Raw genomic sequence first — 15,295 nt, forward strand, 5'->3', positions numbered from 1 at the left:
GAATATTTTCAACTTCATGGGTCATACAACTACTGTCACAATGGCTCGACTCTGTTGTTGCATGAAAGCAACTGTGCCGCTACATCAACGAACGTGACTGTGTTCCGACCAATCTTTACACACTCAGTGAACCCCAGATGTGGCCTGCAGGCTGTGCATTGCTGACTTAGATGAGGGAACCTGGCCATGTGGCTTAAATTCTGAGTCTGTTTTATCCTTTGTTAAAATCTTGAATGAAAAGTCCTTGTGTGGAAATGACGAGTAAGTGAACTGGGGGAGGTAAAACTCTTAGCACAGGCCTGCGGCATCTTGCTTGCTTAGTCAATAATAATTCATATGGTTAAATGTCAGCCAAAGAGACTTTCCAATGTTAGCAGATCATTCTCATCCCACACCTTAAAAAAAGAAAAGGAAAGCTAGGCTTAAAGCCACTTGGAATTAACAAAAGGAACTTCAGATACCTGAACCTATTCCGTCCAGGGCAGAGCTGGCCTCAGGCCTGGCTGGACACAGGTTTTGCACATGTTCTTCCTTCTGCCTGGAATGTCCTGCTCTCCCTTGCTTGCCTGTGCCTGCGGTGAGTCCTTTTCAACCTCCAGGCTTCAGCATATTCTTTCGGGAAGCACTGCCTGACTTCTCACTTAGAAAATCTTCTCCCTACACAAGCTTTTATTTAAAAAAAAAAAAAAAAATTTGGCTGTGCCAGATCTTAGTTGTGGCACACAAGAACTTTTAGTTACCGCATGTGGGATCTAGTTCCCTGCTCAGGGATCGAACCCAGGCCCCCTGTCTTGGGAGCATGAAGTCCTAGCCACTGGACCACCAAGGAAGTCCCTGTCCTATTTTTCAGATTCTACATGTGGCTTCTTCTGTGAGGAGCTGTGTTGGAGGGCTGAGTGTAGCCTTCGGAGAAAGGAGTATTTGGGAAAGGCATCAGTGGGGAGCAGCCGCGGTGGGGTGGGAAACCAGGATGGTTCCGGATGCCCCAGAAGGCGAGGGCAGCTGTAAACAGAAGAGTAAGACCGCTGCTCTGTCTTCTCTCTCGCCTGTTTTCTCCTGTCTCCTCTTCCTTCTCTCTCTGCAGTTCCTTCCAGTTAGTACAATGAATGTTTTCATTTTGGATCTCTTGACCAAACACAAAACAAGCTGGAGGTCAGTGGTTATCAATATCAATTAGTAATCACATAGCCCATGACAAAGACTGTTTTCTAGACCAGGTTTAGTAAGGCGGCTCTGAACCCTCTGCTCAACTAGACCTCAACCTTCTGGCTTCCCCATCTGTCTTTCCATTGCCCGGTTTTAGCAAGAATCCTAATAAATTCCTCAATAGCTGATCAGATTCCTCATCCTTCACCCTTCATATCTGATCTTGCCAGCCTGACTTTGGCAAGAATCATCTCAAGTCAGAGTAGTTGAAACCCCCCCACACCTGATGTTTCCTCTCAGTGATTTTTCATCCACTGACCTGCTCATGGCTATAAATCCCCACTTACACACACTCTGTGCAGAATTGAGTCCTGTTCTGTACTGAGGTCTCTCTTCCCCTTTTGCAACCGTCCTGAATAAAATCTTCTTATACCACTTTACTGTCCAGCTCTGGTTTTCTTTGATACCCACCCTACTGCCAGTATCAAATAGGGCCGATATTTTGAAACAGTCGAGTTAAGAAGCCCAAATGGGAGAGACTACAGCACTGTATTTTGGTCATCGAATCTGTAACACTTACCTCATGCTAGATGCAGCTGAGCATACAAAAACAGATACCGTATTTCCTGGCCTTGAGCAACATTTGATGTGGATAATAAAACAAGAGAACCAGTGGGCCAATATTTATTACAAATTATTTTATGTGGCAAATGAAAGAATAACCTTAAAGGATTTTTTTTTTCAGATTTAATATATTTGCCTGCTTTACCAACTAAGGTGATGGAGTGATAGAAACAGAGGTAGAAAATGGAGTTTGCCTCCATCTCACAGATTCCAAAATAGTTAAAGCTCACAAAGGCAAGTAAGGAGCAGAAACAAACTGAGAGAGACATTGACAGAAGCAAGACTCTAACACCAACTTAGAAGATGCAACAGGGCCACCAGTGAAACGAAAGAGCAGCTTCTTGGGACTCCACTCTGCCTCAAGGTCAGCAGACAGAACTGGACATGAGTCCAGAGGAGCCAAGGGCTGCAGCTACAAACATGCGTGGCTCCCCTGGCCACCTCCTCCTGGGTCTCCAGTCTCCTCTCTAGGCAGCCTTCCTAGTTCTCTACTAAACCAGAAACCTAACCATGCACACCCTCGCCCCCATGCTTTAAGTAGCACCGTTTGGTGCCTCTGCACAGCCTAATAACTCCCCAGCCCTTCACCTGGTCTACAGGGCCCCCACCATCAGATCTCCCTCCCTGGGACTCTCACTTCCAGACCCAGTGCCCCAGGGCACTGGCTAGGCTGTTCCTCACTCCCTTCTGTTCACCCTGCTCCCAGCCACAATGCCCTCCTCTGACCTTCACACAGTTGACCTCTTCATCATCAGGACCTGGCATGGACATCTTCCCCGAACCTTTCTCCAGATGGCCAGGAGCACTCTGGACCTCCGGCAATGACTAGTTTATGTGACTTGCTTCCCTCTGGACATTGAGTTTTTGAAGGCAATGGCTACATCTTACTCATTTTTGGGATCCCCAGCACTAGGCATGATCACCCAGTTTGGCGGGGCAGGAGTGGGGGTGCGTGGGTGGAAAGAAGGCTTTCCTGGTGGCTCAGATGGTAAAGAATCTGCCTGCAATGCGGGATACCCGGGTTTGATCCCTGGGTCAGGAAGATCCCCTGGAGGAGAGCATGGCAACCCACTTCAGTGATCTTGCTAGGAAAATTCCATGAATAGAGGAGCCTGGTGGGCTACAGTCTATGGGGTCTCTAAGAGTCAGACACGACTGAGTGACTAAGACTTTTCCAAGGCAGGGAAGAGGGTTCAAGGCACTGTTTCTTGGTGATTTAGTGTACGAGTGGGATTTAAAGGCTGGTTCTACCGTTTACTATCTGGGTGACTTCAAATAAGGTTTTCGAAGATACTAAGGAAAACATATCTGATAACACTCATCTGGCAGGGCCATTGGGAAGCCTGAGTGAAACCAGGCATCTTAAAGCATTTAGCACTGCTCAACCAAGGTTGGCTGTTTTTTCCATTCCCGTGGGAGCCCCCACTGGAGGCCCCAACATAGCTGGTGACAATAAGCAAATCCTGTTTACCCAAGACATGTTTAATGGTAAGAATAGAGAGAAAGGTCAACTCTCGATAAAGATCAGGCTCCGGTTTTGCTGAGCAGAGCAGCACTGCCCCTTCCCCTCACTGCTTCGAGCAGCAGTGTTTCTGGATCTCTCCTGCGAGCCACAGGCAGTGCAGGATGCGTTTCTTCTCAGCAGCCAGCTCCTCTTCCGAGAACTGGCCCAGGAGTTTCTGGACAAATATATTCTGATCTTTCAGGAAAATATTCTTATTGATGCCTACGTTGGGCATATTCTCTAGGGACCCAGATCTGAAATGGAAGCTTAAGCGTCTGTTTCGCTTTAGGCCAGGTGCTTTCTCTTCAATCCAGGTCAGCGGGCTGCGGAGGCGAGAGGCACAGTGTTAATTTCACTGAGGGCACATGGATGCTTGCTGGCACCTGAGCACCCCCTGCTAGATCCTCCTGTGCGCCCATCTCTCCTGCAGCTGCTGCATCCCGACCTCCACCAGCCTCCCAGAGGCCACGGTGACTGTTGGCAACTCTACCGACCAACGGTCCTTTTGTTCAGTTTTGCCACCAGGCAGGGGAATCTGTGCAATGATTTTGGTGTGAATATCAGTTCATTATTCAGGACTCTCTACCCTGAGCCCTGAGGATGCAGACCTGAGGTTCTGGAGCAAACTGTTGTTTCCAACTGTATGTGCATTTTTATGGGAAAGAATTCTTAGAGTGCTTTCATCCCATTTTCAAAGAGGTCTGTGATCCCCCGCACATGCCAGAAAAGACTAGACACTCTCTGCCTGCTCGCAAAGCATCTGCTTCCATTTCACATGTGCCCCCCAGGTCAAGGCCAAGGTCAGCACTCACAAAAATCTCCAGTCCTAATGGGACAGACCAATTAGGCCTTTGATCTAAAGAAGTTTCACTGAATAATATGACAGCAAAAATACAAAATCTGCTTTAAAAAGTATTCTAAAAACAATACAGCATTGATTTAAAGACTTTTACAAGAAAAAGAAAAAAAATCCATAATTCTTTCGCCTAAATAAAAACCTTTTCAGTTTGAGACAATCCTTTCAAATATTTGTCTATATGTATGTGGCATATAAACCCTAAGGTTTAACTAATTTTTGACTATGTTTATTTAAAAATATCATCCTACAGATACTGCTATGATGTTTATTTTCATCTGCATATCATGGACAACTGATTATATAATTCATTTACTATTTTATTATTGCCAAATATTCAAGCTGTTTCCAATTTTAATTTAATGTGGATAGCCTGCATTCAAACTTTTCACACATATACACAGAAGTTTTCCTTCCTTCTTCTGGGAACAGAGTTTCAGGAAGTCTTAAGAGGACTTGCTCTGGCTACTTCTCTTTGCCTTCCCGTCCTTACTTCTCCTACAGGGTTGAGTCAGGGTCAAGGACAAGGCAATCTGGTTGGACGGCTGTGATATGAACAGGGAAAGGGTTCAATCCTGAGCAGGCATCAGGGTCTTGTCTCCCATTACCACTCCTCGGATTCCTTCCCCCTCCCCCGAGGCTGCAGTCAGGCAGGCCCAGGATGGGCAGTTTAGACCACTGTTGCTAAGGACAAAGCCGAACTACCTTCTGTTTGTTCTCTGCCTCTAGAGGGATGGGACATAATAAAGCTAAATATATAGGTATGGGGGGACTTCTCTGGTGGCCCAGGGGTTAAGACTCTGTACTTCCAATGCAGGGGACATGGGTTCGACCCCTGGTTGGGAAACTCAGGGAACTAAAATCCTACATGCTGTGCGGCATGGCCAAAAAAAAAAAAAACAAAACAAAAAAACCCAAACAGATATAAGGTGTGAGGTTGCAAGAAAGGGGCCCAAATGGATCATTTAAGATTGTTTTGAGCACTGCAGGAAGCTCAGGGTAAACGAACCCTCCCTTCAGCTTACCGAGACCTACACTAGAGAGTAAGTAAAATGTTTAAGAGAAAAATATGTGAAGTACATAAAGGGGGAACCATGCCAACACCCACACATGCAGGGAAACATCACGAGAGATGTGGACAGAGAAACTTCCTCCTTTTGTGGTCCCACCTACTCAAAACTTGGTTATGCTGTTTCCTGTTCATATATGTGTGTGTGTGTGTGTGTATATAATTTTGGCTGCACCATGCAGCATATGGATCTTAGTTCCCTGACCAGGGATTGAACCTCCACCCCCTGCATTGGAAGCAGGGAGTCTTAACTGTGAACCATCAGGGGGAGTCTCCCTGTACACATATTTAAAAGTGAGGACATCAGCTGTTGGGACTTTACTGTCAATTAGAGTGGAGCTAAAGGTGGCCCTGGGTCCATCCATGTTCTGGGCTTGGACAGCTCTTAGCTCTAGGCATCCCAACCCAAACCACAAGCTTGGACTCAGATGGTTCCTCTGGTCCTCTCTGGAAACCTCCGGTTGCAAATATCTGCATTCACCAGCCTGAGCTCTGACTACCTGCAAAAATGCTTCTTACTTCTCACCTTCCATAGGAAGGTGTATACCCACAGCCACATTCCTCTAGTCAGCACATGTCTCAAGCACAGCAGAGGTGGCAATTTCCAAGTGTTCTTCTAACAGGACGAGGGGGTGGGGGGTGCACCTGGCTCTGGTCCCAGTCCTACCAACCAGCTTCAACAAGAGGACTGAAACGTGCACTTCTTCTATAGAGGTTTGGGTTGAAAAAACGTTTGAATGCTTATTTTTACAAAGTTTGAAAACTGCTAGTACAATGGAAAGAACACAGGCTTGGAAGTGAGTTGCACTGGGTTTTCCTGGATGATCTGGGGCCTGAGGCTAATGATACCTACTTCACTGATAGGTAAGGATGAGGTAAAGATAAGGCCTGATGATATTCCTTTTTTGTGCCCTTCCTGTGCATTGTGGAGGAGAAGGCGTGATCATTCGAGGACTGCAGACAGGCTGCTTGAGCATGATTCTCACATAATCATTTATTAGCTGTGTGCCCTTGGCGAGTTTCTTAACCTCTCTGAGCCTTGGGTGATCATGATTTCCCAGGTGATCATAATGCCCATTCCAGACAGTTGGTATAAACATTATATGAGAAAATTCTTGTAAAAGTGCTAGGCCCTGGCACATTGGTGAGAACTCAGTAAACGTTAGCAAATACTAGCACTTTGTGCAACAGGGCTTCAGGCAATGACCCTGGTCTCACTGGTCCTTTTACTGTGACCTTTCAAGGCTATGCCTCCCCACCTCCTCATCCCCTGCTGCAGCTCTGCTCTGTTCCACTATGTTGTTGGAAGGCGGCTCTAACTTAAGGAATTGTGCCTGCAAACAACTCGCAGAGGCTCCTAATGTTTTAAAGACTTGTTATGAAGCTTTTTATCTTGAACGGTGGTCTGCTGGTGAAAGAGCTGCATTTCGTACCAGATGGGACCCATCATGATGTTGGTTTCCCAAATGGGCCAAGAGGACTTGGTTTCGAAAAACAACACATTAAGGATATTCAAGTAAAATCTGCAAACATTTAGTGATTATTTCTGGCATTGTGTTTTCTGTCATTTATGGACGTGCAGCCATTTATGGAAGATGCTGGGAATCAAAGAGTATTACTACTACCCAAATGGAAGAATTATCAGGGTGTGTAATGAACCAGGATCAAATGGAGGCTTTAGCAATGGAGGAACCAACAGACACCACCTCAGTATGATCTTATAGTCAACCTGAACATCTTTGTACTATTTTAAAGTCTCTTGAACATTTTTAAATGAAAAAAAAAAAAAAAAAAAAAGATTGGTATGGAGAATAAAGAATCAGTATTTGGGGAACATTACAACAGTATGATGTGATAAAGCTGATAAAGAGCTGGGCATGATACAGGCAAGCTGAGTACAATATTAATGGCAAGATCTAGGTGGTAGCTCTACAGAGGCTCACTGCAGAGTTCTTTCAACTTCACCAGTGCCTACAACTTTCACAATAAAATGTTGGAATGAATGCAGGTCACAGATGTAACTGGACTTCTGCTCCTATATCTGATATTGTTCACTGTGTGTTTTAGGCAACCCGCTCATATCTGTGTGTTGTGTCTGAGTCGCTCAGTCATGTCTGACTCTTTGCGACCCCAGGGACTGTAGCTCACCAGGCTCCTCTGTCCATGAAATTCTCCAGGCAAGAATACTGGAGTGGGTTGCCATTTCCTTCTCTAGGGCTCCCATAGGGAAAATTAGAATTGGATCCCTCAAGTCCAAGGGAGCTCCCGGGGGCATCTTCATTACTAGAGTGTTCCTCCTCTGTAAGGCCTCTGACTTCCAGATTGTTTAATTGTGAGCCATTCGGGGGCTCTTCTGATCTAAACATATCTAACATATCAGATCTGTATGCTTCTCTTAACCTTATGGGGCGACTAGGAGGAAGGCGTGAAGCAGCATAAGTGAGACTTCAGCACCTGTCCCACTGCAGAAGCAGATGGCTCTTCTGGAGTCGGGGGTGGGGGGTCTAGGTCCCTGGGTCTCCCCAAATTCTCCCTCATGAACACACAAGGATGTCCTTATATTGCCCCCTCCTCACAGCTTTTCCCGACCTACCTTTTGTTCTCTGTCTCCAAGCACACGGTCATCTTCATATACTGTTCTTCTTTTCGCTCTTCCAAAGTGGCAGATACGAGAGAAAGCTCCCCGAAGAGGGAGACCAGCCAGGTCAGGCGAGAGATGCCGCTGAACGCAGGGAAGCCAAACCGCTCTTCTTCCAATGGGGCAGCTGTGGGGAATCACAGACAAGGCGGGGACTGGAGGGGAAAGGCTGACAATTGGGGGGTGACAGGGAGCCAACAGATGTGGCTGGGGATCAGAACACACAACCTTGCCTCCTAGTGGGGGTATGCGAGATGATTCCCATAGAGACTTTCAGAAAAATGTCTCCCTTTGCTCCTGTTTCTGAAATTCAGTTTGCTGGTAAAATAAAATATTTCATTGGAAATTGCAGGTTATCTGGCCCACAGGGAAATAAAAATGTTTCAGGCTTCTAACGTGTATATGTTGCATGTGTATGCGTGTGTATACACACACACACACACACACATATGTGGTACACGCATATACATATATATTCTCTTAGTAACTTGAAGTAAAAGAAGAATTAATATATTTTAGTCCTGCAAGCCTATGTTCCTATAAATATATAGCTGTGTAAATTACAAGAGGGCAAAGGAATCGTGATAGCTGTGAAGAAAACAGTAATACCTATAGACTACATCAATATCAAGAAAATTGATACAGTGGTGTTTTCTTAGACTTCAATATCTATCATCTCAGGCACAACAGTACATTCCAAAGAGGATCTGGGTGAGAAACCTGGTCAAGATGTTGCTCCCCTCTGTTCCCAAATTTTAAACATAACTTCAATTTAAAAGATATCATATCTGTTACACTGATCTTTAAACCACAGATTTCTTGTAACTTGATACTGACTTAAAACAACTCATAATTATGAGTATGTTCTAAAGAAGATCACAAGCAAATCAAATAAAAAGGTAAATAATAGCAAACCAAGACTGTAAGTTTCACAGACTACATGGTTTGAAATCACTAGGACCTAAGTGTCAAACTTACACAGGAAACACAGCTCCCTCTGGGCTGCTCACTGTCTGCTCCTGATCTTCGCAGAGGACTGAACAGCCGTCACAAATCTGAGCCCCAGAGTCATAACTTTTGGGTCAACTTTGTGAAGCTACCCTCCTCTGAGCTTCATTTAAAAACATCTGTACGATAGGGGTAATGAATACCCACTTTATGGGAGTATCCTATGAATTAACATGAAATAATGCATGTCACATACTTAGCACAATTCCTTGTGCAGATTAATGGTTATTATTTGTTGCCAAATACTCATTAGATGGTCATTTTAAAGGATGAAGATGGATCACAGCCTTGGAGAATGAACTTCTACAGTGAGGAAGAGAGCAGGGATGAGATAGTTAGGGTGTTTGGGATCGACATGTACAGTCTGCTATATTTAAAATGAATAACCAACAAAGTCCTACTGTACAGCACTGGGAACTCTGCTCAACGTTATGGCAGCCTGGATGGGAGGGGAGTTTGGGGGAGAATGGATTACATGTGTATGTATGACTGAGTTCCTTTGCTGTCCCCCTGAAACTATCACACATTGTTAAATGGCTATACTCCAATATAAAATAAAGAGTTTAAAACATACAAAAAGGAATAAAATAAAGGATGAAGATGGATTCCGAAATGAGATTCCATTGTATTTTCTGGAAACTCGTGAAGAGATGAATGGTTTTCGCACTTAACAATGTCACACTTTCCTTCCAGTAATGCAAGTCCTCGGGAAAGGTGGCCCAGAGGCTTTAGGGTGCAGAGCTGGAGGCTCCAGCTTGTTCATTTCCTAATGCTAATGCCTTAGGGTACAGACAAATCTAAGGAGTCTGCCCAGAGGAGACTGCAGAGCTGGAAGCTCCAGCTTGTTCATTTTCTACGGCTAATGCCTTAGGGTACAGACAAATCTAAGGAGTCCGCCCAAAGGAGACTGCAGAGCTGGAGGCTCCAGCTTGTTCATTTTCTACTGCTAATGGAGGTAGAAAGACCAACATACATGGCTGAATATATAGTAGATCAGATATTTTGGCTGCAGCTAATGTTCTGATAACTTGTTGGAGGAAGGAAGGGGCTATGCATATTCTATTTGCTGCATAGAGAAGTATAAAAATATTCTCTTCTCCAAGGAACCTTTTTCTCAGTCCTTTTTAAAAGAGAGCTTTCATTTTTAACCTGTAGAATATAATCTCCAATTCATCAGGATTTCATGAGAGAAGCTTCTGCCTAATCGACTGGGCCAAAAGTATAAATGTGCTTCAGATTTCTAACACATATTTTACCCAAGGCCCACCAAGCAATCAAATCTCATTTGAGGAAAGAAGCAAAATAGATATTTTTATTGTCTGTGGCTATTTGGGAAAATTAAATCAGCCTGCAGAGACTCTTTGGCAGAAATGAATCCAAGCTCACATCCTAGAGAGCTAGGAAAGAACTCAGCCTCCCCACCTCACCCCGCCCTGCCTCACCAGGGACACATGACCTGTGATCCCATCAAGGACTGACCTGTGAAGAGGAGAGACCCTTTCAGCAGGTCCTTCCCCACCACTTCTTTCTTCAGGAATGCAAACTCCTCCATCAAGAGTTCAACATGCTCCTCATGCAAGACTTTCCCTGTCATGACAAAGATGGAGTGAAAAAGGCAGTTATCATCAACTGTGTTATTTGTAGGATATACACATGAAATTATTAGGGGATCAGCTGGGCAACTCTTATATGATTCAGGAAAAAGTAGTTCTCTGGACTGTATTATATTTACTGCCCTTCTGGAAGTCTGTCATTATTTCAAATAAATAATCTTCAACAAAACAAATAGTTACAGCAACAAAAATATGAGAGCAAGCCAGAAACAGTCATGGATTATGAAATCAGAACTTCTTAGGAGAAAATGAAAGGGCAGCTTGCAATTCACGGACTTGAAGTCTCAACTCATTCATTTTCTCACACATATTTCAGCAGCTTTCTAAAATAACTAGTAATTTATGAAATTCTCAAGAACCATTTTGGCCTCATCTTTTATTTATTTATTTATTTATTTTTGGCCTCATCTTTTAAAATAGGGTGTTTTGTCTATCTTAGGAATAATAAGTGTTTTTAAATTTGGGAGGAAAATGAGAAGTAAAAATATCAAGATCCTATTTACCAGAAAGAACCACTACTAAGATATTGGTTTATTTCCCTTTTGTCATTCTGCTGTGAATTATTTTTCATGATTGTGATCATACGGTAGAAACAAAATTATTTTTAGTTTTAAAGTATAAATGTAAATTTATATTATTGTAGAAAATTGAGAACATGTGAAAGAGCATAAAGAAAAAAATGAAACCACTCAGAATGCTACCAGTTAATCATTGTTGCCTTTTGTTTCATTTGTTTTTTTTTCCCTTGAGTAACTAGTTAATCACTGTTGCCGTTTTGTTTCATTTGCTTTTTTTCCGCCTCCCTTATATGTGACATGATGTTGACACTGATGTTTAAGTAATACAGGAAAGATCTCAGATGCTAGCTGAGAGATAATCGGAAAGGCAGTTTGGTAGTAGATCATCTATGTTACTGTGGGTATATATGACCAAGAGGACATGGGCACTAGGGAACTTTCTGGAATAATAAAAATGTTCTGTATCTTGACTGGAGTAATCATTACATGGGTATATACTCTGTCCCAATTCATTTAACTCTGCACTTAAAATCTCTGAATTTGTCACAAGGAAATTCTATCTCAAATTACAAAAACTCAGATAATCAGATGAACACCAGATTCAATTTCTTCAATTTCTTCAGTGGCTTTGGTGTTCGCCTGTTCAGAGCTCCTTTTGTAGAAGAAATAAAACGTACTTCTCAGAAATTCTTGTGTCATAGGGTTCGTGATTTGTAACTAGTTTAACCACCGACACAAGTGCTAGAAAAGCTCATCTCACTTGTTATTTAAATATGTCAGACTTGGCAAGCTATCCCCTCTGATTGATGAGGTAACAGATGGGGCTAGAGATTCATTTTATGTGTGCCCATGAAAACAAAAATATGATTTTCCATTCTATTTGTGATATTTTAAATGCAGAGTACCCTTAACCAAGCAGTAGTCAACTATATGACACCCAATGCTGAAACTATTTTCTATGGCATCCTGGGTAAATATGTTGGAACAGTTATGATTCTTAGAAAACTCTTTCTTGTATGAAGATGAGATCTCCATCTCTATAATTCTACCCCCTACCAGCAGAAGCAATACAACATAAATTTATTTTCTCTTTCTATGGAGAGCTTTTAATATATCTTAATTTTTTTTCCCTTTACATTAAATATTTAAATTTCTCTAGTGATTTGTCCAAATTATGTGTAACTTTTTAAAATTTGTTTTTGTTTTGGGGGGCTATACTGTATATACAATTAAGCACCTTCTTAACAATTTTAAAAAATGCATTATTTCATATTACTAAAACAAATTATGCTCATGAAACATGAAAAATAAAGAAACATGAAACATAAAGAAAAATAGAAAGTAAATAAAATCATCCAAAATACCACTACCAAGAAATAACCACTATCAAAACAAATTGTCCACACATCTGTATTTGTTTTAAGGTGATACTACATGTAGTTCTGTAAACTGTTTTGTATTTAATCATGTATCATGTACCTTTTTTATGACAGTAAGAATCTATGACTTTTAGAGCCTGAATAGTATTCATCAGATGAAAATACCATAATTAATCATTAACCATTGTCTTCTGGATACTGAATTTGCGTGCCAATTTTTGCTCTTAAAATGTTGGCATGAACACTCCTGTACAAAATAATTTTTTTATGTATTTCTGTAAAATGAGGCTTACAAAAGATCTGAACTTTTTACTATTCGTTGATACGTATTTTGATTTGCCCAAATTGTTAAATTAATGATGTTGCATTTGGGGCTTTCTAATTATTGTGCATCAACATTCCACTTGAGGTCAAATCCTCTCTTCAATTCTGATTGCTCTGATTCTTCTAAATTTATTTAGTTTTTAAAAAAATTGTAGTAAAACATATAATATAAAATTTACCCTATTAACCAATTTTCAGTCTATAGTCCAGTAGTATTAACTATAAGGACACTGTTGTACAAAAGATCTTTAGAAGTTTTTCATTGCAAAACTGAAATTTTGTACCCAACTAAAATAACTCCCTCTATCCCTCCACACCACTCCCTAGCAGTCATCCTTCTATTTTCTGTTTCTACGAATTTAGTTAAATTCGTTCTAGATACTTCATATAATTATAATATATTCTAGATACTTCATATAATCTTTGTGACTAGCTTATATTACTTATATAATATATTCTAGATACTTCATATAATCTCTTTGTGACTAGCTTATATTACTTACCATAATACTCTCAAGATTATTCCATGTTGCAGCTTGTGACAAGATTCACTTCTTTCTTAAGGCTGAATAATATTCCATTGTATATATTCATCACATTTTCTTTATCCATTCATTCATCAATGGACATCTGAGTTGTTTCCACTTCTTGGTTATTGTGAATAATGTGCTATGAACCAGAGTGTGCAAATATCTCTTCCAAATCCTTTAAAGTCTTTTCAGTTTATACCCAGAACTGGGATTGCTGGATCATATGGTAATTCTATTTATAAATTTTTCAGAAACCTCCATACAGCTTTCCAGAGTGGCTGAACCATATTATATTCCCACCAATAGGGCACAAGGGCTCTAATTAATTTCTCCACACTCTTACCAGCATTTGTTGTTTTGTTTCATTTTTTTGTTTTGTTTTGGCCATACTGTGTGGCATGTGGCATGTGGGATCTTAGTTCCCTTGCCAGGGATCAAACCTGTGCCCCCTGCATAGAAGCTTGGAGTCTTAACTACTGGACCAAAAGGGAAGTCCCAGTTTCGTTTTGTTTTTTTTTTAATAGTGGCTATCTTCATGGGTTTGAGGAGATATTTCAATGTGGTTTTGCTTTGCATTCCTTTAATCATTAGTGATGTGTGCTCAGTTGCTCAGTCGTGTCCAACTCTCTGTGGCCCCATGGACTGTAGCCCACCAGGATCCTCTGTCCATGGAATTTTCCAGGCAAGAATACTGGAGCGAGTTGCCATTTCCTTCTCCAGGAGATCTTCCCGACCCAGGGATCGCATCTTGCGTCTCCTGCATTGGCAGGTGGATTCTTTACCAGCTGCCATGTAAGTTTCTGTACCAATTATGGTTTCCCTGGACCCAATGGTCTTAAAAACAGCAACATTAGCTCAAAGAATTGTGGACATCACAAAATATGGTTCTTTTAGACGTGAGAAATACACGCCCTTCAATAGTGCCTCAATACTCTCTAATCTCTAATTTGAGTAAGGAAAAAATTCAGGCTGCTCTCAGAAGCACTTGGAAGTGAGGTTCAATTCAGACCGATGGTCCCTCAGTTTCCTCCAGTGACCCTACACTGAACAAGGAAATTGCAAATGCCCTGTACATCTATGCCTTTCTCTAGTGTGAATTCTCCAGTGTTCAAACAGATTTGCTCGTAAAATATTTCCCACATTTAGTGTACTCTTAAGGCCTTTCTCCCATGTGATAATCATTAGTGACAGTGAGCATCTTTTTGGTATGCTTGTTGGCCATTTGTAAATCTTCTTTGGAGAAGTACCTATTCAGGTTCTTTGTGTATTTTAAAGTCAGGTTATTTATTGTTGTTGTTGAATGTTAAGAGCTCTTTATATCATCTGGATATTAACCCTTATCAGGTACCTGATGTGCAAACACCTTCTCCCATTCCGTAGGTTGCCTTGTCACCTGCTGACGTCTCCTTTGTTGTGCAGAAGGTTTTTTTAGTTTAGTGCAAAATCCCATGTCTACTTTTGCTTTTGTTGCCTGTACTTTGGGTGTCACATCCAGAAAAAAATCACTGCCATGGCCAATGTCCAGAAGCTTTTCCCTACATTTTCTTCCAGGAGTTTTATAATTTTACACCTTACATTTAGGGCTGTATGAGTTAAAATGGTATAAGGTAAAGGTACAACTTCATTCTTTTGCATGTGGCTATCCATCTCTCCCAACACTTTCTGTTAAAGAGACTGTCCATTCCCCCCATTGTGTGATCTCAAAGACCCCTGTCAAAGATCGCTTGACCATCTATACACAAGGGTTTGTTTCTGGGCTTTCTATTCTATTCCATTGGACTATATGCCTTTTAAAAAATATTTCTTTATATTTGACTACATCAGGTCTTAGTGGTGGCATGTGGGCGTCTCTCTAGTTGTGGTGTTCAGCAAGGCTCAGAGGGAAAAATGTGGACTTCAGAGCCCAAAAGGATTGAAATCAAATCTCCACCTCTCATTTAGTGGTCACATTACTAGCTTTGTGACCTGGTACAAAACTTTTTTAAAAAGTATAGTAGATGTACAATATTATATAAGTTGCTGCTGCTGCTGCTGCTGCTAAGTCGCTTCAGTCATGTCCAACTCTGTGCGACCCCATAGATGGCAG

General features: G+C 41.7%; 1 protein-coding gene across 2 annotated transcripts in view; it reads right to left on the reverse strand.

Moving 5' to 3' along the window:
- Positions 1-3,231: 3,231 nt before the first annotated feature.
- The window catches only part of BLVRA (biliverdin reductase A), a 45,922-nt gene continuing 33,858 nt past the window's right edge, over positions 3,232-15,295 (reverse strand). For both annotated transcript variants that reach the window (XM_055590716.1, XM_055590715.1), the window contains 3 exons: positions 10,325-10,432; positions 7,793-7,964; positions 3,232-3,597 (listed from right to left, as the gene is read on the reverse strand). In XM_055590716.1, the coding sequence (XP_055446691.1) occupies positions 3,339-3,597; positions 7,793-7,964; positions 10,325-10,432 (539 nt within the window). In that variant the 3' untranslated portion in view covers positions 3,232-3,338. The remainder of the gene's footprint in view (positions 3,598-7,792; positions 7,965-10,324; positions 10,433-15,295) is intronic.

Source organism: Bubalus kerabau, chromosome 8, assembly GCF_029407905.1.
Source record: "Bubalus kerabau isolate K-KA32 ecotype Philippines breed swamp buffalo chromosome 8, PCC_UOA_SB_1v2, whole genome shotgun sequence".
NCBI lineage: Eukaryota > Metazoa > Chordata > Mammalia > Artiodactyla > Bovidae > Bubalus > Bubalus kerabau.